Source organism: Meriones unguiculatus, chromosome 17 (assembly GCF_030254825.1).
Source record: "Meriones unguiculatus strain TT.TT164.6M chromosome 17, Bangor_MerUng_6.1, whole genome shotgun sequence".
In the NCBI taxonomy this organism is placed as follows: domain Eukaryota; kingdom Metazoa; phylum Chordata; class Mammalia; order Rodentia; family Muridae; genus Meriones; species Meriones unguiculatus.
Genome location: NC_083364.1, coordinates 37,255,706 through 37,283,081, shown reverse-complemented (window position 1 = coordinate 37,283,081; position 27,376 = coordinate 37,255,706). Strand labels below are relative to the sequence as shown.

General features: G+C 48.9%; 1 protein-coding gene across 2 annotated transcripts in view; it reads right to left on the bottom strand.

The window, feature by feature from the left end:
* Positions 1-27,376, bottom strand: part of Heg1 (heart development protein with EGF like domains 1) — a 78,069-nt gene that overhangs the window by 31,844 nt on the left and 18,849 nt on the right. For both annotated transcript variants that reach the window (XM_021640267.2, XM_060370280.1), the window contains exons 2-10: positions 24,933-25,220; positions 22,491-22,790; positions 15,483-15,824; positions 14,368-14,712; positions 9,724-9,948; positions 7,748-9,076; positions 5,898-6,014; positions 4,854-4,973; positions 979-1,082 (exon numbers count right to left, since the gene is read on the bottom strand). In XM_021640267.2, the coding sequence (XP_021495942.1) occupies positions 979-1,082; positions 4,854-4,973; positions 5,898-6,014; positions 7,748-9,076; positions 9,724-9,948; positions 14,368-14,712; positions 15,483-15,824; positions 22,491-22,790; positions 24,933-25,220 (3,170 nt within the window). The remainder of the gene's footprint in view (positions 1-978; positions 1,083-4,853; positions 4,974-5,897; positions 6,015-7,747; positions 9,077-9,723; positions 9,949-14,367; positions 14,713-15,482; positions 15,825-22,490; positions 22,791-24,932; positions 25,221-27,376) is intronic.

Here is a 27,376-nt window from a genome sequence, read left to right as displayed (position 1 = left end):
AAGAAGTTCTGTGGGTCCTCTTAGTGAAGTGAAAGTGAAATTCAGAGTGCTCTTGGAGACCCCCAGACTCTCAGTTAGTTAGTGGACTGCTTCAACTCCGTTTCTACTTCTCGTGGACTCAGACAACGCCATCGGCTTCCAAGAGTCCCAGTTCTCCAGTGTGTTACCTATCCTCTTACAGGACTGAACATCTGGTACAGTCCCTGTCACAGATTAAACGCTCAACAGACAGAAATGCAATTAAAATACAAATAAAATCCACAGTCCTAAAAGAACACTTAATTCCTGGCTAATGCAGGAACTTTAATTCAATGTAATGGCAAATCTAATTTAATTTCATCTCTAATTTAGTGTAATGGCAAATTTCAGTTCCCAAACACCAAATCTTTGTCTTGGGCGGCAGCTGAGAACAAAATGTATTGTGTGGGTTTCGTTCTCATTTCCTTTTCTCCTTCTCTCTTTCCTGATAGAAAAGCAAAGAGGGGCACAGCAGCATGGCAAGGCCCCCAGATAATTTACATTAGGAGCTCCCAAGCCCAGCTAACAGGAATTAGTTATCAGGCCCCTGGCGTTCTTTGAGGAGACAGTGGCCTTCCTCCAAGCTCCGGGAACACAAGGAGGGGGTCACATCAGGTGTCAATGGCAGATGGAACACAAGGCTCTCTGCGTCTTTCCTCTTCATCTGCAGCCCGCCCTGGTGCAGGCCATCACCACGCCTGTCAACTCCGTGTTTGCACATGAAAAAGCCTAGCAGGTAGGGACCGCACATGAAGACGGACCTGAAGCAGCATTCTTCCCGGACACCACCAAATCCCAATACCTGTCTTCTATTTCCAAGACACTTATTTCACCTTGAACTTTCCCTCTAAACACAATAGCGAGTCTGGGCGATGCAGATGGCCCTGAGTGGTGTCCAGTTCTGAATGAGATCTAGTCTAGACAAAGGATTTGAGTGAAGGGTCCTTTCGGGGAACTTACTGTTTGAGCGATCTCGTTTTCCACCTCATGGATGTTGGAATGGCCTTCCGCAGTGGCATTGAGAAAAGTCTTCTTTAACTTAAGCTCAGTCACGAAGGTTCTAACTGAAGGGGAAAATGTTGCCATTAAGCCACACAACAGAGACCACAGAAAGCTATGTGTTCGTAAACCTCTGTAGTGGCTAGCTTTATTCTCCCACAGGATGATCTGTGTGCGTCTTCCTGAGGGTAATGATTCTACTCCTTCCGCTTCTAGCAGGTGACCAAGGAGTAACAGAGGAGCAGGACAAACATTTGTATGAGGTTTAGACTCCGAGGTACTAAAGGTTATCAGCCACAAAATGAAAACAATCCATGCTAGAAACGCTGCTAGGTCCAGAAAGTGAAAGCACCCCTAATTTTAAGGCCCACTTCACTCAAAATAACATTTTAGGAAACACCAGTTTGTGCTGACTGGCCTGAGGTTCTGGACTGGGATTTGAAAATGGGCAGACAACCAAAACTTAGTATAGTCCATATTTTAGAGCTGCCTCTTCCCATTCATTATATTAAATTCATCTGTTTCCCCTGAACAGACAGAAAATAAGATGTGGAGGCCAGTGAGGCTTTTCTATCATGAAAGCTTACATGCTGAATTAAGGGGAAGGCCGTCAAGCGAGCCAGGGAAAACATCTAACATCTTAGAGTTAACCGTCTAAAGTCCCTGGTCCTTATTTAACATCCTTTGCTTGTTCCACAGCTGCTCTGGACTCTTTCTAAACAGCAGGCAGCTCTTTGAAAACACTCTTGGCCAAGCGAAAGCATTTCAGCATGCTCTAATTTGCATGTTCCTCTGGTGTTTACAGACAATGAAGCCAAATGACTTGAAAAGGAAACGCTAGCGCAACTGAACTGCTCTGCTCCCATCTGGGCTACCTGTGGGATACTCTGTATACAAATCACCTGACCCGGTCGCCTCACTTCTCACAGGCCTGGGTTCAAATCCAGACTCTCCACACAGAAATGTGCACAGTTAAAGGGCTAGGCACACAGACGTTTTTCTGAACGTGCCTTCGGTTTTTAGCATGAGTAATATTGTCCATCCTCTCCCCGAACCCTGTCTCTTTCCTGGAAAGGATTTGTATTTCTGTAGACACAAGCCTGTGCCCGGCTTTAAGTTACTGCTTATTGTAAAAACAGCAACTTTCAGCCTATGCTTTGCCCTGGGTGACTCCATTTTACGAGCACCATTTGGCTCTATTTCACATTGAGGACAGGGACACTCCCTCCTATCCAATACCACCCATGGGGCACAGACTGATAAATAGCTCCTTGCAAAAGGGTATCAAATTAGATTGTGTCTGTGTGAGTACAGGGGCGTACTAAAATTCTCCTTGGAGAGAGAGGTCCTAAGAGCTTAGGAAACACCAAGGCAGGGTGCGACACCTGCTCCTGCACCCCACAAAGAGGAGGACGCCCGACACTCTTACAGCAGTGCCCCGGCAACCCGGAATCCCATCACCCAGTGTGCGCGGGGTCTGTGTAACTGCAGGGCTTCGCTCTCCACCGCTGACACGGCCTCCTCCGGCCCTTTGTCCACCTGGACCCAGTTCTACATAAGGCCTCACCGTGCGGCCTGTGCTTCGCCTCCCCAGTCTGCTCCTCCATAGCTTCTCTCTCCATCACGCTCCCAGCTCGAGCCTGCAGGGCCACAGTGGCTCAGGGTGCCCCTCCGCACCTCTCCAACTCATCTGACTGCTGGCTGCTCTTCTCACGTGTCAGCTCTCTGTCTCTTTAACCTTCTTGAACTTCTCTGTGGCCTCTTTAACCCTTTGGCAGCCACTGTCTCACGCACACACACACAGCCATGTGTAACGTGTGATCTGAATTACTATCAGTAATTAAATGTGGACTAAAAGAACCCGTGTTTGCCAATGACCAGCTATCAAGGGAAATCAGGATAACTTGGCAAATGATAGCAAATGAAATCGAAGTAGCTCGTGAACTTACTGTTAATAAAATCTGACATCACGAAAAGACACGGATGTGTCTGTGTTTCTAATACAGTTAGCACATCCAAGACAACTTCCGTGGCTGCAGCTGCACCGTCTAGCTTTAAGGCAGGTATTTTTAAAAAAGAATTACATTGCTTTGCTTTGTGTATGCGTGCGTCTGCATATGTGTGTGTGTGTGTGTTCTTGGGCCAAGCTCCCCATGGGAAATTCAGACAACAGCTCGTGGGAACAGGTTTCCTCTTTCTATCACGTGGGTCCCAAGCATCAAATTCAGGTGGTCAGACGGCCTGAAGCGCCTTCACCTGCTGAGTCATCTAACTGGCCCCAAGACTGATCTTTATCTCAGTTTAGCTGCTGATTTCACTATTGACCGTCCCAACTGCTCCGTCTTGAGGGTGGTTTGTTTTCATAGCATCCAGTCTGGCGAGCGTTGCCTCCCATCTGGAGGGCTCTTGACCACGCTCAGAGCTTGCTCAAACAGAGAGGTCATTTTATTCGACCTTCCCAAGACCCTGAGTGAGGAGCGGAGCACACCGTAATCTGATTTCACAGATGAGGAGACCGAGGCGCTGCAGGTGGTTGGCTGAGCGCCTAAAGCCAGGCACTTGAAACCTGGCAAGGGGACTTTCCACTGGCTTCAAAATACAAACAGCAACGACAAAACATTCCCAGCCCCTTCACTGTTCAGCTGCTCACTCTCAGCTAGTTCCCTGCAGGTTGTGGCCACGTGAAACGGGTCAGCCAGATGCGTATCAATTATTAGAGTAAGAGGATTTCTTGTTTCTGACTTAGGTCTACATATGTAGATTTTTCTTTTCTTTTCTTTTTTTTTTTTTTAAATAATGCTCAGATCTAGTATTCCAAAATTCTTATTTTAAAAGAGTGTCAGCCTCAAGAAGTCCCTTCCAACTATGGATAATAGGGGTTCGTGCAGATAGCGCTGCAGATGACAATGACATCCATTCTCCCCAAAATATGGACCAATCAATTGTGTATGAGGCCACATGCTGAGCAACTGAAGCTTATTCAAAGGTGAATTATTTTACCTGACAGCTGCAGCTTTGAAACTGTATTTCTCCAGCAAGCAAGGGGTTAAGTTCAGCAACCTAACAGGGTCATGTCCTGCCTGCAAGAACCCTCTTACACTAAATACACTGTTGTATAATAGAAAGGACTGTGGGCTGGAAATCAGGCCTCTTTCAGGCCGTGACCCACGCTTGGCCATTGAACATCTCAGGGCCTTAGTAGAAATGCCTTGGTGCCTTTCTCTGCTTTTTAACCTGTGAGATAAAGGGTCAATGTAAAATCAACAAGCTTCATGGACCTGTTAAACGAGGAACAAAGTATGACCAATGTCGTGGCCAGATTCCAGGCAGCAGCTCCGTCAAAATGTATCTTTCTGTGCCTAACAATTTGAGGGCCTCTCTTAAAAACAAGAAGAATGTGTGCACACAGAGGAAAATCAGACTTTTACTCTTTTCTCACTCTAAAATTAAAAAAAAAAAAAAAAAAGCCCAACTAACGAACCAACCAAATAACCCTGTGTAGTCAGAATACCTTTTTGATTTCTTTTTCTTAACTGCAGGGCAGAATGGTTGAGCAAATAACGTTATGCACAAATGAGCATATTACGGGCATGAAGACATTTGTGCTTCTCGGTAACACAGGGATATACTTATAGATATGTCTGGAATTCAGTGTGTAAAAATGTAATGTACATCCACAGATTGTGAAGAAAAGCACTGCATCTCCAAGTGTCGGGAAAACAGGCGAGGTGTTTCCTTCCTTCAAGATTCCCGAGCTTTTTAGCTTGGGAAAAAATACCGGCTTGGGTTAGGAGGGAAACAGCCAATAAATCCCGAGGCAGACTGAACTCTCTTACCCAGATTGCATATTCCTTTCTCCAGCTGATAGCCGACTGGACATCTGCAGGTGAAGGATCCCTGAGCGTTGTCGCACGTGGCTAGGGGAGGGCAGGGGCTCGACAGGCATTCGTTCACGTCTGCGGAGGAGGAAAACGAGAGCACGTCCACGGGGCGGCAAAGGATCGTGATGTGAGCACACTGAGTGGCACCCTGTGGAGCATGGTACAAGGGAAGGACAGGAAACCAGCCTCGTCCTCCAGGGGCGCCTATGTGTCAGGGCAGGGCAGCCACACAAAGAATCAACCAGAACACAAGGCCGGATCTGGATGTTCAAAGAGATGCATAGATCTAGTTTTGTTTGGTGGTTGTTGTTTTGAGAAAGGGTCTCATCCTTTCACCTGGCCCGGAACTCACCCTGTAGACCAGGCTGGTCTTGAACTCTGGCTCCCCGGGGTGCTGGGATTAAAGACATGTTCAGCAGAAGCGGCAGATTTTTGATACAGGGGAGAATTAAAGGCTGTTTTCGATTACATTTAAATAATAAAGATGACAAAAGGGACGTCAATAAGCAGATCTTTTTGGGAGGAGGCTAGGGGAGGGCAGCAGAGTACTGAGCTGAGGGACCAGCAGAGTAAACTCCCAGGGAGGGAGAGCGTAGGTGTTTTTAGGGAGCCGTGGCTGGGCCAGTGTTGCAAGGGTGCAGAGAATCAGCGGGGCAGACTCAGGCCAGGAGCTCGACTGTATCGTGCTGTGATCCTTCATATTATCATACAAACAACACCCAGGCATGCAACACTCAAGCAAGAAGACCGTTAAACTAAAAACCTTACCCCTGTGCACTCTAGGAGAAAAAGGCTCTTTAAAAAAAGATGATATTTTAAAATTATGCGTATGTATGTGCACACTTCAGTGCTGGAGGCTGCAGAGGCTGGAGGTGTCCAGCTCCTTTGGAGCTAAAATTATAGGCGGTCACGAACTGCCCGCTATGGGTTACGGTACCCAAGCTTGAAGAGCCCAGTAGCCCCAGGTAACACCACAGGAAAGTATTCTGCCTCTCTTACCCACACTGCAGTTGTCCCCTTGCCAGGCGGGCGGGCACACACATCGATACCCACGACCGGTGAGGTCCACGACGCATTCGCCACCATGAAGACAAGGATTCACGGTACAGCTGTGGACTAAGCACATCACAGGGACAACAGGGACAAGGTCAGGGCAGCTCCGCCAAACATCTCCTCCTCGCTTATGTCTGTCTACTCGCGCTGAGAAAAATCACACCACTCAAACAGAACAGGGTCCCAAGAGGTGCGAAGACAGAGGCAATGAGACTGGACGCTGCTGGTACGAGTTTGCGTTCGTGTTCAAATGTTAGATCGTGGCTCCCTGGATGCAAGCGTGCATGTTAAATGCTCCTTGCAGGCCACATGGTTCAGGACATAGCAACCTTATTCTTCACGGCCGTGGCTGAGATTCATTATTTTGAAATTATGTGTATGTTGGGGGGAGGATAAAAAAAAAGCACACGGGCACACTGTTTATGGAGGTGTTGCATCCCCTGAAGTTGGAGTTACAAATGGTTATGAGTTGCTCCATGTGGGTGCCGGGACCCAAACTCAGGACCACTACGGGACCAGGATGTACTCTAAGCAAACACCGAGCCATCTCTCCGGCCCCATACTTTAAATGTTACCTAGCTTCCTACATGAGCGGAGCACCTATTTCATTAAACCCCGTGCCCGTTATCTAACTCTATAGCTTTTAGTGACTACGCTGCAAACACTCACCTACAGCAGCCGTGACACCTAACACTTGCTCTAAGGGAAGCTGGTGAACCTGGTAACTGAATGAAATGGCCAGTGGAAATGGTTTTTTTTTTCTGGAGAAGCAGTTATCTTTTACTTCTTAGACATACTTAGATGGTGGAGAAAGGGTTGCTGTAGCCTGGCAGTGGGGATGGCTTCTGACCCCGCCCACCAGGTTCGTCTTCACTGACTGACTGAAACGGTACCACTGACTTAGCTCTCTGCTGTAGCCACCATGTGACATGCCTCTCCTTCCCCTGTACAACTTAAGCTGCCAGTCTTGCCTTCTCCAACAGCAGTTCTGGACCGATGACAAGTGAACCGCTAACTCCACATCCTCCTGTATCCTGCTTCTGTCTTCCTCTGCCCTGTGTTGGCTCTCTCTTCCTTACCCCAGCACCCTCCACATGCCGTCCAGATAACCTTATGTACCAGGCAAAGAAGCTCTGGTCACGCAGTCACTGAGAACAGGTCTGTTGGACTTCCTTTTGTTTACATGTTCTATGGCTGCCAGCTAGCAACAGAATCAGGGAGAGAGAGAGAACTCTGAGCCTCACTTGATGGGCAGAAGCCTTTGACCCCCAGAAGGCCCTGAGCTGACTGACTCTCTTCTAGAGGACAGCCATTCAACTCACCCCTACATCTAACAGATCACCCCAGAGCTTCTTTTGTCTTCTGTGGTGCTAGAGGGCTTTCAGGAGGCCATGTATGGCAGGCAAGAATTCTACTGCCATTCTATACCCTAGTCTAGCAAAAGTCAGTTTCAGTTTCTCCACTGTCCAAACCCACAGCCACGCCTGACTCAGACCTCGGCTAAGTTACAGGCATGCTCGAAGAGCTTGGACAATTTCACGGCATTTCTACTATGCACGTCCTCTGTCCTCTTCAGAAAGAATCATGTAATCTAAGGGGTTATTAGGAAAATATTAGGCCCCTACTGCCCATATTTCATGCTTTGCATTTCAAGGGATTCATTCTAGTTCATAAAGCAGACACTGTCTCAAACACTAGCCCTGTCTGCACATTCACACAAACTCCAAGCCCCTTGCAGCTCTAGTGCCGGACAGGACCTGACGGTCAAAGTGTGTGTTTTTTAAGACGCGCTTCACCTGAGGTTGGAGGCGACAATGCTGTCGGTGACGGTGGTGGGGTGCTCTGAGCAGCAAAGGTGGTATATCTGGAAGTCAACACCGCAGCTGTAGAGACACCTGTGGTTTGAGGTGAAGACGTTCTGAGAGAATGTGACACTGGGCTGGACTCCTCTGCATGGTCAAGCCTTGTGGTCACTTCCTCTGCTGAGATGGCTGTGGTGGTCAGAAGGACTGAGTGAGTGGTTCGATCCACAGGTACTTGGCTCTGTTCCATGGTGACGGCCCCTTCCGTTGAACCTAGAATTTCAGGATCGGTGGGCAGGAGCTGTTTCTCTGGAGTAGTGTGGACAGTGCCGGAGCCTGGGGTAAAAGCTTCCGTACTTGACAGGGTCCTGGGACTGGTGACAGGAGGCTGAGTAGTCTGAGGCATGGCAGCTGTCGACGCTGGAGACGTCTGGACTAAGCTGGTGCTTGTGGCTGGCTCTGTGGAGAGCCCCATTAAGGCTGGGGACCACGGGGTCCCTGGAGGGAGGCTCGCTGTTACTGCTTTGGTAGAGTCTGTGGGCAGAGCCACCACGCCTGGCGACTTTGCCTCTGTGGTGGTTTCCTCTTGCTGTGGGGTGCCCTGGTTCTTAGGGTCCGCTGTTTGGTTAATGGGGAACAGCGCGATGGCCGGCGCCACGGTTGACATCTGCACTGAAGTCACCCGTGGCTCCCTGGCCCTGTGAGGGGCAAGGGCAGAGGATGGAAGTGGGAAGGTGGTCTGTGAGGCAGAGGGTGGGGCAAGAGCCGACACCGTCAAGGAGATAGGTAATGGCGACGGTGAGGGTGGCAAAGGCGTGGTCGGGGCAGAGGTAGACTTCAGCTGCTGGGCGGGGGACCCAGCTGATGGTGAGGTCGGTGAGAACGGGTGGGGCAGTGACAGTGAGGGTAGAGGTGAAGGGGCCCCTGCATCAGATGGGTCCTCAGCAGGGTTGGTACTGGCATCAAGAACCAGTGTGTCTGGCATGCGAACGGTGGATGCGTAGGATGGAAGGCCGGATGTCTGCAGGACCAGCGGCTCGGTGGAAGACAGAGCAGGGTCGCCATCGTAGGAGGACGGCACGTTCGTTCTTTCAGCCTGAGCCTGAGAAGGGGAGGAGGAGTCTAAGCGTGGAGAGTCTGAGATCCTAACGGAAGAGGTTGAGCTCTCGCTGGCCTCTGAGGAGGAAGAGTTATCCCTGATGGACAGTAACGCCCTTTCTCCCTTGGTGAAGGTAGGTGAAACATAGGCGTGGTCCGTGTGGTCGCCGGAAGTCCTCTGCTCAGCGTCTGAGCCGCGCTCCTGACTGTAGCTGAGTCTAGTGACTACAAAAGAGAAGAGGCAAAGTTGGGGCAAGCAAACAGAGACTCTCCGAAACAAGCACTGGAAAATACCCTCTGTGCCTTATCCTCTTTGAGAGGCGATTTCTCGTGGCCAGCCCTCTCAGTGAGGACAACAGCAGAAGGCTGAAACAGCCAGGGTCGGCTCGGAGTCCACACCTCCTGTGAGGAGTAGTGATGGTGGCAGAAGTGGCAAACAGTGGAGAGGTAAGGACCAGGTGCCTAGAAATAGGAAATGTTCCCAACGGCCCTCCTCACGCCCCCCTTTAATAAAGGCAATCTGCTGCCGAAAGGCTCCCCAGATCCCAAACAGTAATTGCCACTGTCAAATGGAAAAATGAAGACACTCCCAACTTCCCACTCCATTTAATGAGGTTGTTTCTTCCTGGGAGATGGCCTTCACCACAGCTACCGTTCTCCTTAATTTTAAACCCCTCAGGCAGATGTCACCCCATGTACCTCAAACAAGCACGAAGGGCTGGGGGTGGGGCTGGGGGTGGGGGTGGGGGTGCTTCCAGAAAGTTCTTTCCCCAACGAGCTTGTAAGCTACTCTTTGGCTGGCCAGTCAACCTGACCATCCCAGGACTGAGAGTCAGTCTACGAACGGGGAAGGCGACGGTGGGGAGACACACCTCCGAGGGCAGGTGCCCCAGACAGCAGGCCCGCGTGCTCCGTCACGCTCTCGTGCGGGGTGGGGCGCGCCGGGTGGGTCGCCGAGTTCGAGAAGCTGAGGGACCGCAACGTGCGCTCCCCGCTTCGGGGGAGCATCGCGGACGTGTGCACGTGCGGGGAGCGTCCTCCGGAAGTACTCTCCACCAGGTCCCAGCTGTCACGCAGCAACGCGCCGTCTCCCGGAGCTGCCCGAGAGACAGAAGGCAGGTGACTGACTACAGGGACGGGACCGTTAGCCTCACATGCAAGCCCAGAGGCTTCTCTGAGGCTCTTTACCTGTGACCGGGGAGTTGACACCTCTGCCCGGGTGTCCTGAATTCACAGTAAGGACTGTTAACTCCAGCCGAAGGACCCAGAATACTGGATTTCTGCTCGGTGATAAATATGTAACAATTGGAGTTGTATCAGAGGAGTTGGTGGTGAGTTAAGGGTGGGGCCTCTGGAGTGTCAGTCATCATGGGTTAAAAAAAAAATAACACAGAGAGAGGTGGCTCACTCGGGAGGCAGAGGCAGGAAGATCTCTGAGTTCAGGGCCAGCCTGGTGTACAGAGTGAGTTCCAGGACAGCCAGGGCTACACAGAGAGACCCTGTCTTGAAACCCGCCCCCCCCAAAATACCTAAAGGTTGGTGTTCTTTCAGTTTTTATATTTATGTATTTATGCCGGGTGTGTGTGTGTGTGTGTGTATGTGTGTGTGTGCACAAGCCACAGCAGGCGTGGGGAACTTGAGAGGATGACTCTGTCCAAGTCTGTTCTCTCCACCCACCCATCTGCGTTCTGGGGATCAAGCTAAGCTCATTAGGCTTGGCAGCAGGGGCCTCTATCTACTGGTCTATCTTGTCAGCCATGTCTTTATTTTTAATGCACGTGTTCTACTTTGTTGGACTAGGAGAGGTATGCCTTTCCTCTCCGTTGAGAGGGTAAATGCTGTATGTTAAACTTAGAACTAGCTTACATTATTAGATTACCAAGTAAATCCTTTTTAGAAGTCCACACTCATGAAGATATGTGCACATACACGTAAATAAAATAAATTAAAATGTTTTTAAAGTTCTGGATGTGTATGAGTGTTTTGCCTACATGCATGTTTGTGTTACCATGTGTGTGCTGAGGCCTGCAGAGGCTAGAAGAGGCATCCGATTCCCTGGACTGGAGTTACAGTTCCAGGGGAACCGTAGGCAGTTGTGAGACACCATTTGGGTGCTGGAAAGAACCCAGATCCTCAGAAGAGCAGCAAGTGCTCAGGGTTCTCAGCCACTGAGCCACCTCTCCAGATCCTTTATTTTTATTTTTAAATTATGTGTGTATCTGAGTGTGGGGTTTGCAAATGTGAGTGCAGTACCCATGGTGGCCTGAAGAGGGCGTCAGAACGCCCGGAACCTGAGTCATTTGATTGGGGTGATGGGAGAACTCATGTCCTCTCCAAGAGCAGTGTGCACTTAATACAGAGAGCCATCTCCGAAGTCCCATTAACAATTCCTAACATCACTGTCAGTGTTAATGATAAGTTTTGGGTTATACTGTAAGCACTCGTTTGTTTTTCTGTAAATAAATAAAAACACTGACTCATTAGAAGCTGCCAAACTCTCTCTTGCTGCCCAAGCAGTCTTGAGCAAAAGGACTCTGAGTCTAACTGCCAAACTATCCTTGTGGCAGCAGCAGTCACCAGACACCTATACAAAGATTACAGCTGACCGCCCTGGCTCCTGAGCACACAGTCCCAGGCAGGCCTGTCTGAGACTGGTCAGGTCAGATTTTCTGCAATCCCAACCCTGGACACATCATTTCCATTTCAGCTTAAAGAGGAGCACTTCCTCCCATTAAAGGAAGTGCCCGGACTGGTGCTAAAGAGTCAGTCTGTGATTGGTCCAAAGCATAGGTCAGTGACTGATGCTAAGAGCAAGGCTTTGGGTTCTCTAAAGCAAATGGCTGTGATTGATCCCTTCTTGGGCTACGTAAGCAGGTGGCTAAGGTACTCCAAATTCTCCTTCTCCTGTGCTGCCTAACAGTAGACCCCAAAAGTCTTCTCTGGAGTGGTCTTTTCTTGCTCCTTTCGGAAGGACGTCAGCAAGAAGTAGCGAAGGCCACAGACAGTTGCATCTGGACAGCTGAAGATCTCAGGCACGGTGCATCCAGCCACAGCACCCAGCACAACGCAAACACTCAGTGCCACCGGGCAATTGTCACAGAGGCCCCATTGGCCTTGGAAAAGATCCTGCAGCTTGCGCCTCATTCAGGTTCTCAAGCCCCAGACCCGGCTCCCTGACGCACAGCTCAGCACCTCTCACCAACTGCTGTTGTCATTGTGAAAGAGTGGGAAGCCTTGGAACTCTTGGCCGTGCACATGGCTCATCCCACTTGTTTGCTGGGATCCCCACCTGCCAGTCAGTGGGTGCAGAGGCCTGTGCCTTAGTAATCCTGGCAGCGCCTGGCACCCAGTGCCTACTGTGCCTCTGACTGCACCCAGGCTCCCTGATACAGTCCAAAAAGAAGTAGACACTCCGGAGTGGCCAGAGCAGGAAAAAAGCGATGCAGACACAGCAAAAGAGAATGAGAGACGTACAGTAGAGAGGCAAGGAAGAGGTCCCAGAGGCCCTGCTCAGCAGATCACCAGAGTCAAGCCTTCAAGGTGAAGAGTCTCGGAGCCCAGGCTGAGAGCTGCTAGTTACAGTGATCATCCCTAAGGGTCCGGATGCCTGGGGCCCACACAGGGACTGTAACATTACAGGGTCCCACTTGCCACTGCCTGATGCCGTCAAACACCAAGGGAAAGAAACGATGCCGGAGACCAGATCTGGGAGCTCCTGCCTCCCCATTCACAGAGAGGAACCTTCAACCGGAAATGAGCATGCAGACAGGACCTCCGGAACCTAAGGTGACTGAAGGCAGGGGGAAGGACCTGGGAGGCACCGGGTGCCTAGTCACCCAGGCAGGCACTGAATTCAGATTTACCTGCCTCTGCCTCCCGAATGCTAGATTTAAAAGGCGTGCACCGCCACACCGGGCTCACGCGTGTGTTTGATTCTATCCTGATCAGATGCTTTTGCGAGGTAACAGCTGTAATGTAATCACAAATAAGCTGTGATCTCCCTCCATCCGGGAGGACTCTCATGTGGAAGAAATGGGAGAGTTATTAGCAACGGTGGGGAAGTAAGAAATCTGTTAGAAATGCAATGATGAGCATGTTTCCTTTAACCAGCGCCTACTCTGCGATGATAAAACTACTGGGAATTGTTTTCAAAATCACTCAAAAAGCATTATTAAATAGCCCACAAGACAAAATAAGACAAACAAAACAAAAAATGTCCTAAAATATTCATATTCGATGTCACCAAAACTAAAAACTTTCATGCTCCAATAATTCCATCAAAAAGTAAAAATGAGAGGCTACAGAGATGGTTCAGTGGTTAAGAGCATTGGCTGCTCTTCCAGAGGACCGGGTTCAATTCCCAGCACCCACATGGCAGCTCATAACTGCCTATAACTCCAGTTCCAGGAGGTCTGATACCCTCACATAGACACGAATGTAGGTGAAACACTAATGAACATAAAACAAAAATAAATTTAAAAAGTAAAAATGACAAATCACAGAATGGGAGAAAATGTAGTTAATAATACAAATCAAAAAATACAAATACTAAGGGTCCAGAATATACATAAAACCCTTATACTCAATGAGAAAAATGATAGCTTAATTTTTAAAGTCAGAATATTCAAAAATGCATCTTCAAAGAAGATATACACACATGGGCAATGACTATATAAATAGATGTTCATTATCATGAGAATAATGAACTGAGACATGCAAATTTATACCATATATCTCTAAGTGTGTATATATACACACACACACATTCACTTTGGAAAATAGTTTGGCAGTTTCTCAAAAACTTATAAAGGATACTACTGTTTAACTTGGCAATTCCAAGACAGCATGTATCCACGTAAAATGTGTCCCCAAACAATCACAGGGACACCACAAATAATAATGCATCCTGATGAAATGTTATTCAGATGCATACTTGATGACTCTTGAGGCCATGTGAAATTACAGGCCACATATGATATGACTGCTTTCACAGGAAATGCCCAGAAGTTCTGTGATTCGAAGGTATTGGGGGTTTGGGGCAGGCTACACCATGGGAGGTGTGGACCCACAAGTCCCCAAGTTCTATATAAGAAAGAGGCATCAAAAGCTCCTCAGATGTGGAGCTGGGGAGACCGCTCAGTCAGCAAAGGGCTGGCTGTGCAAGCATGGGGACCGGAGTTCAATCCTCAGTGCTCAGAGAGAGCCGAGCACGGCAGCATGCTCCTGTAAGGGCCACACTAGGGACATGGGGGCAGCCTTATTTAATTAGTAAGCCCGGAGCCTAAAATAAAAGCAGACAGCTTCTGAGGAACAATACCAGAGGGGGACCACTGGCCTCCGTCTGTATCTGTACACTTGTGCACTTACACACACTCATACACACACCACAGAAAAAGAAAAGGATGGGACACATAGGAATATTTGTATTAATCACTCTCCTAATGCACGCTTCAGTAGATCAAAGGATCAGACACACCCTATGCCCAGTGGAATACTTCCATGCAATAAGGACTCACTTGGGTGTTCTCCACGCGGTGCTGAGGAATCCAGATTTTCGGAGGAAGATGTAGAGGAAGAGGAGGAAGACTCTGAGTAGCTCCTCCCACCCAACCCTGAGCCACCACCTTGGGGCTGTTGCGCAGTGTGTGAGGACTGAGTCAAAACCTCTGTGCTCCCAGCTTCTGGATGCAAAGCCGGGCTTTCTGCCGTATCTGTGGATGTTTCATTCTTGGCGGGGAACCACAATCCTGGGCTCTCTCTGTCACCAGCAGATGGGACTGACCTAAACATAGTCTCAGTCAGAGGCACGGCACTTCCATTTCTTTCTTCTGAGCTGCTGGCAAGCTGATGTCCTCCAAAAGCTGTAAGATTCCAGAGGGTGGAAGAGGCCATTAGTGGGCCTAGAAAAAATGCTTACCAACTAAGATGAGCATCCTGCTAAGGCAAGCTTCCCTCTGACAAGGGATCCTGGTCACCCTACACACGACATCAGGTTCTAAGTTTTTCTAAAAATTTTGGATGCCAGCAATACAGTACTGTTAAAAATGAAACAGGAGACTTGTGAACCGCTTGGACAAACAGTAATTTATAGGCCTGAGTGTTTCTGTCCCTCGAGAATCGTAGGTAGAGCGTGTTTTCTAAAAACAGCTGGAATATTGATAAACATTCCTCCACTTCTGATATATAGTAAAATAAGCTGAGGAGAAACGCAAACTATCAATTTGGGAAACATACAAATTTGGCGATTTATTTATAAAGATGGTCTGTACACAAAATCACTAGATCCAGCCATGAAGAGCAGGCCAGGTCTCACTTTGAAGATGACATCACAGAACGAAAAGAAGATGGACCCAACCATGAGCGCCTCTAGGCGGAGGCCTCCGTTCTGCTGAGTAAGGCAGGAAGCTGTGCTTGCTTTGCTAAAGCCCTCCAAGTCTCAGCGTTCTCATCTTAGAGATGGTACCTGTCCACACCCTAAGATAAAAGGTGATTGTGTGATGGAGCAGATAAAGGATCTGGTGTCACCAAGGTCACACATTCCTTCAGAGGCTGAAAATGGTCTTAAAGAAACCCCCTAGAGACCCCCAGCTTTATAAAATGTCCACGAGTCAGATAAAGGTGGGCTACTTACCGGGAGAATCGCTTTGCCAGCGTATGGATGGAAATCCATATCCATGTTCTGTAGATGGCTCGGTGCCTTCTCCCTCTCCCAGACTCTCAGCTGGTCTGCTGTTTGTCCTTGAGTCTACCCCAGAGGGTGAAGAGTGGACTGAGGCTGAAGTTATGGCAAGTCTGGAGTGCTCAGAGGAACTCTCTGTCTCATTTATAGGTTCCACACCGACAGTCAAAGACTGGAGCAATCTTTGGACACCGTTCGTGAATGTACTGGTGACATGTGTACTCTTCGTCTGGGTGACTGAAGAGCTTTGGAGAGAGGTGGAGTTATTAAGACTCTTCTTTATACTTCCGGAAGCTGTAACAGGAGGGAAAAAAAAAAGGGCTTCAAAACGACTTCAATGACTAGGAAGGTCAGGATTCCATCTAGGTACAAATAACCGTTTTGTTCAAACGCTATCATAGATTATAATCCAGTCCACACCGTAAACCAAGTTTCAGCCAGTTTGGGATGTGCAATCCTCAGTCTGCACTGGGGCTCTGCAGAACACAGTCAAGACATGACTGGCTTAGGACACTAGCTCCCAGCCTCTTCATCACCAAAGGCTCCTGTTTATCCCCTAAGTCGTGGCCAGCATAAAGCCTACGCTTTGAAAGACCATTCAAACGGGACTCGTTAACAGAAACTACTAACCAACAGGAGAATATATTATTGCCCCAGGAATTTTAGTCAGTGTCGCCTAAAAGTAGACAGACTCCACTACTGTAGTTACTAAGTCTCACTAAACTAGAAAGAGCTGTCTTCAAACCAGCATAGTGCTCCCGGGAGCACACTGGAAATCCAAAACTAGGCTGGGCACAGCTTATCAGTGAAATGGACGGCATTCCTTGGGTAACTTTGAAGAGCTTCAAGGATTCAGTTATATACCGTGGGTTAGAGCACATGGTCTGCCCCTCAACCTAGCTGCCCGGCTGTGAGCGTCCTCCCACAGGGAACCTTTCCAAGGGTTCTAAAGAACGGACCACTAGCCACACCCAGCCCCAGGACTGGAGAGGCAGAGGCAGGCACATCTCTGAGTTTGAGGCCTACCGCTCTCCTGAGTGAGTTCTAGGATGGCCAGGGCTTCACAGAGAAACCCTGCCTTGAAACAAGAACAAAAACAAGCAACCACCACCAATGAAACCACAGACAAAGACAAACAAAAACGAACTGACTTCTGGAAGGCACCTTAAACCCCTAACACCAAAGGCTGAGGATGTAGCTCAGTGGTAGGGAGCTTATTTAGCAAACATGAGGTCCTGGGCTCAAACCCAGCACCACGAGAGAGCCTTATGCCAGGCAAGAGTAAGGTAGGTACAGGAAAGCTGGGAGAGCAAAGCGATGGCAGGCAAGGAAAAAAGGTGCTTTATTTTCTTTTTCCACTTGAAGCCAACAGCAATAAAGAGCCCTCTATACCTACGCCATAAAAGCCTTCCAGCCGTTAATCATGGCTCTGAAAAGGGAAAAAAGGAAGCTGCTATTATAAATAGTTCTTTGAAGACCAGTCTTATGGGGAGCCCTGGCCAAAAGCACAAACAGATTTGAAACATAGTTAGAAAGAAAGTATATGGGAGCTGGAGAAATGGCTCAGCGGTTAAGAGCACTGGCTGCTCTTCCAGAGGACCCAAGTTCAATTCCATATGGCATCTCACAATTATCTATCACTCCAGTTCCAGGGGATCTGATGCCCATGTAAGCAAACACCAATGCAGATAAAATAAAATAAATAAATCAAGTGGGGTGTGTGTGTGTGGTGTGTGTGTGTGTGTGTGTGTGTGTGTGTGTGTGTCTGAGAGAGAGGAGAGGGAGGGTGGGAGGGAAAGTATAGGAAAGAAATGGTTCCTTGTACTCTCGTGCAAAACCACAGAGCCCCTGACACTGGGAACACAGCCTGCAGCTCTGATTATTGGACCTGAATGAAAACAGACGCAGGTGCAGGCTATCCCACAGAGACAATCAACCAGAAAGGTGTGGGTGCAAAGGCATCCAGCCCTGCAAGAAACAAACAAACAAACAAAAGCCACTTTTACATAAGCAGGAAGTGATACAGATATGCATGGACCTATCCTGAAACGGTCTCCAAATTGCTGTTAAAACATTTTTATTTCTAATCAGTTACATGATGTCATTTGTTCTATAGCATCATCTAAACATAGTGGCGGAGGACAGAGTTGACTTGACAATTAAGTGTGTCCTGCTCCTCCAAACGACCTGAGTTTGGTTTGCAGCACTCACACAGGATGGCTCACAACTGGCTCCAGAGGATCCCAACATCTTCTTCTGGTCTCTAAGGACCCCTTTATTCATGTACATACACCTACACACACACACACACACACACACACACACATATGCACACCACACAATTACAGTAAAACCTTTAAAACAAAACCCATTGTGATGACTATCCTGGGTTCAGCATGAGAAACCCAGACTTGTCCATTTCTAGCAAAACCAAGGCAGTTTTAGCAAATACAAGACCTCAGAGGTACAACCACAAACTCCACAGACACGGACTCACAACGGAAAACAGCTCTACGTCCCCTGGTCTGAGGACTGTGCAGCACGCTGCCATCCCATTTCATCGCCGTAGCGAGCTGCCGTGTTTGGACGTGCTGGCACATGCTGTGACCCTAGGAGCCAGTTTCAGGTCCACCTCAATTACGGGGTACGACCCCGTCTCGAGACTGAACCCAGCCAAACAAAACCGCTTCCCCTGAAGTGAGTGATTGCAAGGCCTCGGGCACTTTGCTAACAGATCCATTTCCTTTCGTCCTCACAGGGAAGGTGTGTAAACACTTCTGCCAAGCGGGCGTCCTCAGAAGGGGATGCTTGCCTAATCTGTCCACAGGCATCGCGTGTGGTCCTGCATTGGCAGCTCGAGGAGGAAATGCTCTACACTTCTAGCCAGCACGCTGGCATTGGTGATCGCCGAATAAGTGCCCTTCTTGGATGGCTACCCTGTGGCAGTCATTCAAGAACGGGAAACCCTCTGAGTTTGAACCCCAGAAAAGGCAAAAAGGAAGGAAGGAGGGAAGGAGGAAAGGAGGGAAGGAGGGAAGGAGGGAAGGAGGGAAGGAGGGAAGGAAGGAAGGAAGGAAGGAAGGAAGGAAGGAAGGAAGAAGCTTTTTAAAAAGAAGAAGAAAAGAAAACGGATGGAAAACCCAGCCGGTGAGCTGACTCAGCAAGTAAAGGCACGTGCCAGCAAAACCTGAGGGGAGTCCAATCCTGTGCCCTCCGTGGTAGGAGGTGAAGAACTGGCGCCCACGAGTTGTCCTCTGACTCCGCACACGGTGGCACATGCACTCCCCTACTCAATAGATAAATCCAATACAAATTTTAAATAAAAAAATAGAACACCGCCCACTAGGAACTTCCATTGTAACCAGCCACGGAGAGAACACCTGCACTCCTGGTGAGGGCCTATGTCACTTTCCCGACACAGGACAAAACCCCTGGGCCTCAGGCCTCATCACACTGCTCAACCTTGACTGTTGTCCAGAACTCCCCACAAGTGTATAGCTGCTGTGAGAGCAAAACTAAATCCAAAACCTTCCAAGTTATTTATGTTCTCCCCCTGCACACAGTGGCATCACCACAAAGCAATTTACCTGGACCACACCGGCTCGGCTGCCCACAGGAAATACTCCCATAGGTCAAGACCCGTTATTACACCCCGGCTCTGAATGAGTCTCTACGAAATGTCACCTTCAAAGAACATTAGCACAGTTCTCACAAGCCAGCAAGGGAGCTCACTTTCTACTAGGCTCTTTAGCGTCCCTGAGATAAATATTCCTCTTGGAATTACTGCCCCGGAAACACTCGCTGCCTATGGATGAAACTGTATGCTTACCCTGTCAGACAACAATGGCATGCTCCACCCTGCTTCCCTTCATGCCCCCATTTCCGGGAAGTGCATACTAAATTTAGTGCTCAACTGCAGTCACCCTCACACAATTCAACACACACATACGTTTCTGCCTTCAGAAGACAGCTTCCTCCCCTCCTCACCCCTGCCATTGTGGCTTTGTTTACAGCCCCACCCCCACACCGTGTCAAACAGCAGTACGAGAGAATCAAAGAGACTATGGAAAGTCAAGAGAGGCAGCAGCAGGAGCAGGTGGAGAGCAATGCCTTCTGGTCTTTCGTGTAAGCCCTGGCTCATTTGTCTTCCTGGGCCTGCTTTGGTACCGTAAGATACAGTTTCTGTTCAGAAACAGGTTAGCTCCTGGCTACCCAAGGTGTGGAAGAGGCTGTGGTGAAGTGAGTTCTAGTCTATGTCCTATGGCTGTAATAAAAAATACTGACCAAAAGCAACTCAGGAAAGAAAGAAAGCTTATTTTAAAGCTTATTTAAAGTTCTAGGTAAAAGCCCACCACTGAGGCAGGAGCTGAAGGAGAGCCATGGAGGGGTGCTGCTTACTGGATTGCTCCCCATGGCTTGCTCAGCTTGCTTTCTTACAGCACCAGGGCCACCTGCCCACAGTGGGCTGGTCCCTCCTACATCAATCATTAGTCAAGAAAACAAACAAACAAACAGCCCCACAGACTTGCCTACGGGCCAATCTGATGGAGGCATTTTCTTAATTGAGGTTTCCTCTTCCGAGATAACCCGAGGTTGTGTTGACAAAAGCTAAACCAGCACCACACACTTGGATAGCTAGATGGCAGTAAAGGAGGCCCAGATGACACGGGCTGAGTATGTAATGAAGCACCAAATACTGCCAGCTTTCAGATCATCAGCTCCTCCTGCCATGCCCTTAGCTTGCCCTCTGTGTGCACAGCCCCGTGCTGGCATCACTAACATGACTGGTCTGAGCGAAGGGCTTTTCCTCAGCTCACACTGTTAGAAAAACCACAAACTCTTCCCCTGAGCCAGTACTCCATTGCTCATCCTTGTTCACCGAGCTGGCCGGCAGGTTGACTCCATGTCTGCCTTGGCAAGTCCTGCAGGCTCTCTCTTGCCTACAAGCCTGCAGCTCCTGCATCTCGGACTGAAAAAGGGACGGTAGAATCTCAAGACTGCCATTCAGTAGAAGGGCAGGTACCCAGAGCTTGCTTGGAAGGCTCAAAGGTGGCAGGCTAACTTTAAAAACAGAGCAGAGGTGCGTTTCCTCGTTGGCCTCAGGCGATGGGGTATTCTCTCTGCACCAGAGTCCCCTCTAGTGACCTTTAGAGGGGCTACTGACGTCATCCACAACAGAAGACCCAGGTCACTATGACAAATCCTCAGACTCAAGGACTATAAAAGAGTCCAAAAATTAGACATGGAAGGTTGAGAACAGCAGCTCTCAACCTGTGGATGTCCACATTTTTGGGAGTCGCACCTAAGACCATCGGAAAACACAGATATTTACACTACGATTCATAACAATGGCAAAAATTTCAGTTATGAAGTAGCAACAAACTAACGTTATGGGTGGGGGTTAGCACAACATGAGGAACTGTATTGAAGGGTCACAGCATCAGGAAGGTTGAGAACCACTGCACCAGGGCAAGTACTCAAAGGATGAGGGTCAGAGGCAGGCACGGTGGCTCACGTCTTTAATCCCAGCACTTGGGAGGCAGAGAGAGGCAGATTTCTGTGAGTTCCAGGTCAGCCTGGTCTACAAATCAAGTCCAAGACAGCCAAGGCCACATGGAGAAACTCTGTCTTGGAAAAAACAAAACAAAACAAAACAAAACAAAAAAACAAAATAAGAAAAAGAGAAAAGCATGAAAGTCTGTAGCATGAATTATATGGGTGAAGAGAGAGTCGGGTCCAGTAAAATAAGAAATGTGGATTCATTTCAAATACACCATAGTACTAGGTTTAATGTGTATTATTAACATTGAATGATCTGACCAGAATCACATTCCTTGGATATTCCTTGGAAATTCGTCTTTTCCTTTTAGCAAAGCTGGTTGTAAATCACCAAGCCACAGGATCATAGCTTTTGTCTAATCTACCTAACACATATGAATAACCTTTAGAAAAAAGATTGATTGACTGATTGATTGTGCAGATGATGTGTTTGTGTGAATGTCTAGAAGAAGACACCTGAGCCTTTGGACCTGGACTTACAGACAGTTGTAATTTCAATGTCACCTAACGTGGGTACTGGGAACCAAACTCGTGTCCTCTGGAAGAGCAGGAAGGACTCCTAACCACTGAGCATCTCTCCGGGCTACTTAGGAATCATCTCAAAAAGCAATCTCCTACAAAGATGAACTGTGAATTCTGTCCACACCCCATCAGCGGGGAACTGCACAACAAGCCTGTGTAAGAAGTGTCCTCAAAAGGATTGCGGTCTCGGGGCAGGCAGTCATCGGCTGGGCCGGAATGGCAGGTGTGTGGCATGGTGGCCCAGAAGACTGAAGAAATGCTAGTGGAATAGAATAGCTTAGCTCACAGTGATGCACAGGACGTGCCACGGCAGAATGGGGCAGGGCCATTCTCCACAGCCACGGGGCCTAACGAAAGCCATGTGAACACCCGGACTGGGTGGGCTACTTCTTTTGAAACAAAGCCAGGAAAAATCACGCACCTATCTTCTCAAAGAAACTGCTTTTTCGAAAATGAACAGACAAAGCTCGAACTGTTCCTCAAATGGTGTGACAGTGGCCCGCTCACATTTCATCCAAGCACCCTGGCACGTGGCCTCTCCCCTAAGCACACATCCCAGTCACGCTTTTTCTTTGCTCATGTGTGTATAGAGAAGGGGAGGAAAAGGAAAAGGGGAGACAGGAGGTGGGGAACATAGCAGCCACCACCGGCCAGCTGATATTTTCCTCCATAAACAGCTAAAATGTATTCTGAGCACAAACCTCAACATTGGGATAAACTTCCACCCAAAGTCCTCGGCATGGAAGGAATGGCTTTCAAATCTCCCTTTGCTTATTGTCCCCCCTCTCAGCCTGACACAATGCTTAGCCAGCTGGTTACACCCATCGATTTGGGGTTATTCTGAGATGGGAGGAGTGAACTGGGGACAGGAGTACTCACAGGCGGGATGGTCTGAGGAAGGAGGGCCACTCTGGGTCCAGGAGAATGGCAGCCCGGAGTGCTCCTGGCCCGATGAGGTTCTCTTTCGGGAGAACACAGTCGGCTCCCTAGGTTCCAGAGCGTGAAGGGAGGCTTGGCTGGAAAGCCAGGTGCCAGCCATTTGTGTGTGCACAGTGCCTTCTTCTGGGGCTTCCCTCCCCCTCTCCAGGAAGCCTGGGGATGTCCCAGGCTCTGTTTGAGAAGAGGCGATTCTTCCTTCTGACCTGGGACTGCTGGGTGACTGCGGAAAGCTCTCCAAGGCTGAAAGCAAAGACAACAACAATTGAAGTCCCACCAGCGAATCCAAAGGTCTTCTTTGGGCTCAACAGTGGCATCTACCAAACACACAGATATGAGGGAGGAGACTGGGAGAAATACTCATTTTAGGGAGAAGGAAATGCCAGAGGGACCACCAACCAGAGACCGTCTTTTGACCTCACGCAACAGCCTGCCCTGCGGGGAGAAATTATCTGGAATGGAGCTGACTGCTGCTAAGCCTCAAAGGTCGGTGTTGGACCATGGGGACTCAAAGGGCTCCTGAAATCAACACAGCACAAGTCCCAACACTGGCCAAATCAGTGAATACCCATCCTGTGCAGGGCTTCTGAGCTCCGCAGCCTCCGTCTGTAGACGGAACACAAAATACCTTCAGATACTTTGCTTACGGATCTGAGAGGCCCTAGCCAGACCTGTAACAAGGATATGAAACCAAAGGGTCACCTCTGTGGCTTTAGCCTCTACTTTGAGGTCCTTACCATCAACCTTTCTTCTTCTTCTTATATGAATCTTTTATATGAATCTTTTGATGTTGCTGTTTTTGGACACTGACTATCCTGGAACTCACTATGTAGACCAAGCTGGCGTCAAACTTAAGAGAGCTCCGCCTGCCTTTGCCTCCCAAGGGCTGGAAATAAAGGTATGTGCCACTATACCTGTCTCAAGAACATATATATTTTTTTAATTTTAATTTTTGAGGTGGGGGGTCTCATGAAGCATTGGCTGGCCTCAAACTCAAGGATGATTTTTAAGAACTTTTTAAGAAAGATTTTTATTTTTGGGGGTGCGTGTGTATGCGCATCTGTGTGTGTGTGTGTGTGTGTGTGTGTGTGTGTGTGTGAACGTATGTGTGTGTGCAAGAGTGTGTGTGTGCCCAACATGTGCCTACGGAAGCCAGAAGAGGCATTAAATGCCAGAGTTAAATGCCAGCTAGAGTTGCTGCTGGTTGAGAGCTGTCCAAGCTTGTGAATTCAAGCTGGGGCTTCTGAAAAAGTGATTTTTAGCTGCTGTGCCATCTCTCTAGCCCAACCTTGAACTCCTAATCCCCCTGCCTCCGCTTTCTGAATGCTGGGCTTACACATGTGGTGTATATGGTGCTGGGGACCGAATCCATGGCTTTACACTGACGAGGTGTGCAAACCCTCCTTGTTAAGACTTTGCTGAGCAATTCTTCAACACCTAGTCACCTGCTAGATGTCTACCTAGATGGTCTAGCTCACTTCAGGTCCTCTTTACCCCCCTACGAGACACCTGATAGGCTGGCAGCCCATTGGCTCCTCCCTCAAACCGTTAACACTCTAACTCCGAGGTGCAAAACCCTGCAGTGAAATCTCCCCAACCACCCCCGAGTAGAAACAGGCTGGCTTGCAAAGTATGACATCACTGTCCCTACCCTCCACAGCTCCGTCCTTGCTCTGTGCTCTCCCAGGGAGGGTGCTGGCACTGATGCCCCACAGGAAGCCACACGCGTTCTTGTCTCCCTTTTATCTTTGCTCGCCCGGGGCATGCCACTCCACAGCTGCAGTGCCCACTCACTCAACACCCAGGCTTAGGCCTTCCTCACCGGGAGACCGGCTGCCTGCTCTCTATATACTGGGTTAATTAGCCTCTGAGCTTCAGTTCCCAAAACCCAAAAGCGAGAATGACCCGACCTTGTTGGGCTGCTGGAAGGACTGAGAGAGCGCTGACAGGCTCCGCAGGCGGAGGCCTAATTAGCCCTGCTTTCCTTTGTCTTCGCTCTTAGGTTGAGCTGTACTCAGAGAACTGCAGTCCTTGGCTGAAATACTAAGCTACCAACTGTGCAGACCGGAGCAGCAAGAACCACTCAAACTCCATCAACACAAACAAAGCCCAGCCATCTTTCCCAAACCCTGGGACACGCAACGGTGTGGCAGGATGCTGGGAGCATAGATACCTAAGGACCATCCAGTCTGCTCATCAAATCTGCACCCTCCCCTGGTCTGACTATGCCAGCATGGCTCCGAGAAGGACTTGCCTGACCCACCTTAATGCAGAACCCCTAAATGGACACAGCTGCTCTGGAGGTGGGGGTGAGGTGGGAACGGGGCAGAAAATTTGTTTTCTGGGGCTGGATATATATAAACGAGCATCCTGACACACACTCACAGGAGGAGCTGCCGTGGGCGGTCAGGGCTGTGGTGATCTCAGGCGAGCGTCCAGCGCGCAGAGCCGTGACGCCTGCACTCCTGGAAGACTTGTTCCTCCCCTCAGCACTTGTCTCCGGCAGGAAGGATGGGTTTCCTGGGGCTTCTGAAGAACCGTGGCTCATTTGGGCAGTCTGAGCTGTCACTCCCTGTCTGGAACCTGAGGCGTCCTCTTGACTCTGATAAAGGGGGCTATTTCCTAGGTGGGGTTCAGTGTTGGTACTTTCTGGCCAATGGTTCCTGGCAGTGGCTGAAATAAGAAAGAAATGCCATCAGTGAAAACTCAGTGGCTTTTGAAAAGTAAACCTGAAGACACCTTCGGCACCCCAAAATGACCCTTGGATGTTATTGTATGACTGCTTCAAAAGTCAATTTAGGGGGCTGGGGTGATGGCTCCGCCATAAGAGCACTTGTACCAGAGTCCAACCCAGCACCCACACTGAGCGTCTCATAACACCAGAGTCTCCAAACACAGGGACTCTGACGCCCTCTTCTGGCCTCTGCGGGCACCTGCACTCACATGCATTGCCCACGCTCACACCCAAATTGGAAACTTAAAATCTTTATAACCCCACCATTTTTATTTCCCCGATCTGACACTATTTCTCTCTGTGCTAAAAGGCTTGGAGGCTGTGGCACCATGGAAAATTCCCAGTGGGGAGCGAATGAAGTCACTTCTATCTTTATAAGCCAAGGCAAAAAAAAAAAAAAGTCAAGCCATCTGATAAGCAGAGACTGTGGCCAGGCAGAACTATCACTCGCATCTAAATATAACAAACACAGAAAAGGAACAAATTATCTTTTAGATTAGTACTGCCCAGAAAATAAAGTGAGCAAATTATATATATGTGTGTATATATATAAAATCTTATTCTGCATATTCAAAATATTTCAATATAAACTTAATATGAGAAGTACCAAGACAGTCATTATATTTTTGTATTAAACCTTTAAGTCCAATTAATATTCTACTGTTCCCCCCACCCCTTTATATGTGTGTAGAAGTCTTGCCTGCATGCACATATGTGTCATTTTCATGTGTGGTGCACTCGAAGGCCAGAAGGCGGCACTGGTGGGTGCTGGATATCAAACCCAGGTCCTCTGGAAAAGCAGCCAGTGCTGTTAACCACTGAGCCATCCTCCCAGCTCCTTCCTGGTCATGTTTCAAGGGTTCAGTGCCCAGGGGTGTGGCTGCAGCTACTTGGATACACTGTAGGGGTGATGACTTGGTTTTGTTTTTGTTTTTGGTGGGTTGGGTGGTGATTACACAAACTGGCCCTAGGAGAGATTCCGGGAACTTCCTAAGGGAGTTATTTCCAATCCCAGCCCCTTGAGAATGACTGTTTCCTTGTCTTGATTCTACTTTCCTGGAGGTGATAATTAACAGGGCCTTCCTGGACGGGAGCGAAATCACCAGGGCATCTGGACTCCTCTGAGGGGCCCAGCCTGACAGGCTAGGAACTAGATGTGGGAGGGTGCTGCCAGAGACAGTCACAAGTCTCTAAGGTTGCGAATGGCAAGAGACACAGAGTATGCTTGCCTGATCCTTCTTGCTCTGCTGCAGAGATAGTTGGCTTCCCCAGAAAAGGCTGAAGAGGATGCTTTCTCTACTCTCTTGGTTAGTTGAACACAATAAGAAAATTTACTCCCGAAGGAAATGAGGGGGAAAAAAAAGTTGCAGAAAGGTGGAAGGCTGCCCTAAGGCTAGGAAGCCAGGAGCATAAGGAAGATAATAACAGACCTAGCTCCATCAGTGCCTTATAAAAAGGCAGAGGCCCAGTCACTGGGAAGTGTGGCTGGCCTTGGACAAGGCAACAATAGCCCTTTCTTCAGAGGGTAAGGGTAGAAGTCCCAGACCCCAGTCAGCTGAAGGAGTTCCAATGTAGGAAAAGAGTGGCCACAGGCAGGCAGGGCACTGCTTGCACCGAACGGTGCTAGCTCCCTCAGAGCAGACTTTAGATGTAAGAATGGAAAAATGCACACTATAAATAAAACTGCAAGGCTGACAATGGTCCCCTGCAGTGCCCTCAAAAATCCCGCCACCATCAACAGCTAAAAATGCCGAGGGGGAAAAAAAAAGAATCCTAACCGCACTTCTGAGCTGGTGAATAAGGAAAGACTCAAACCCTTTGAGGCCAAACCCCCAACCAACTCTAGGAACAGAGAAAGGCGAGCAGAAACTGAGGCTGACATCTGTTCAGCATCTATAACCTTCACCTTCTGATGGCTGCGGGGACGCAGGAAGCAAACAGTGTAAACTCTCCAGGAGGCTAGTGGGAGACTACCGTGCGATGCTGGAATCAGAAGGACTAGACCCTGGACGGCAGACAAGCAGAAACTAACCCACAGAGGGACAGCAAGGAAACCTGGCCCCTCAATCTCCGTTTAAGGAGGAAGCTAAAAGCA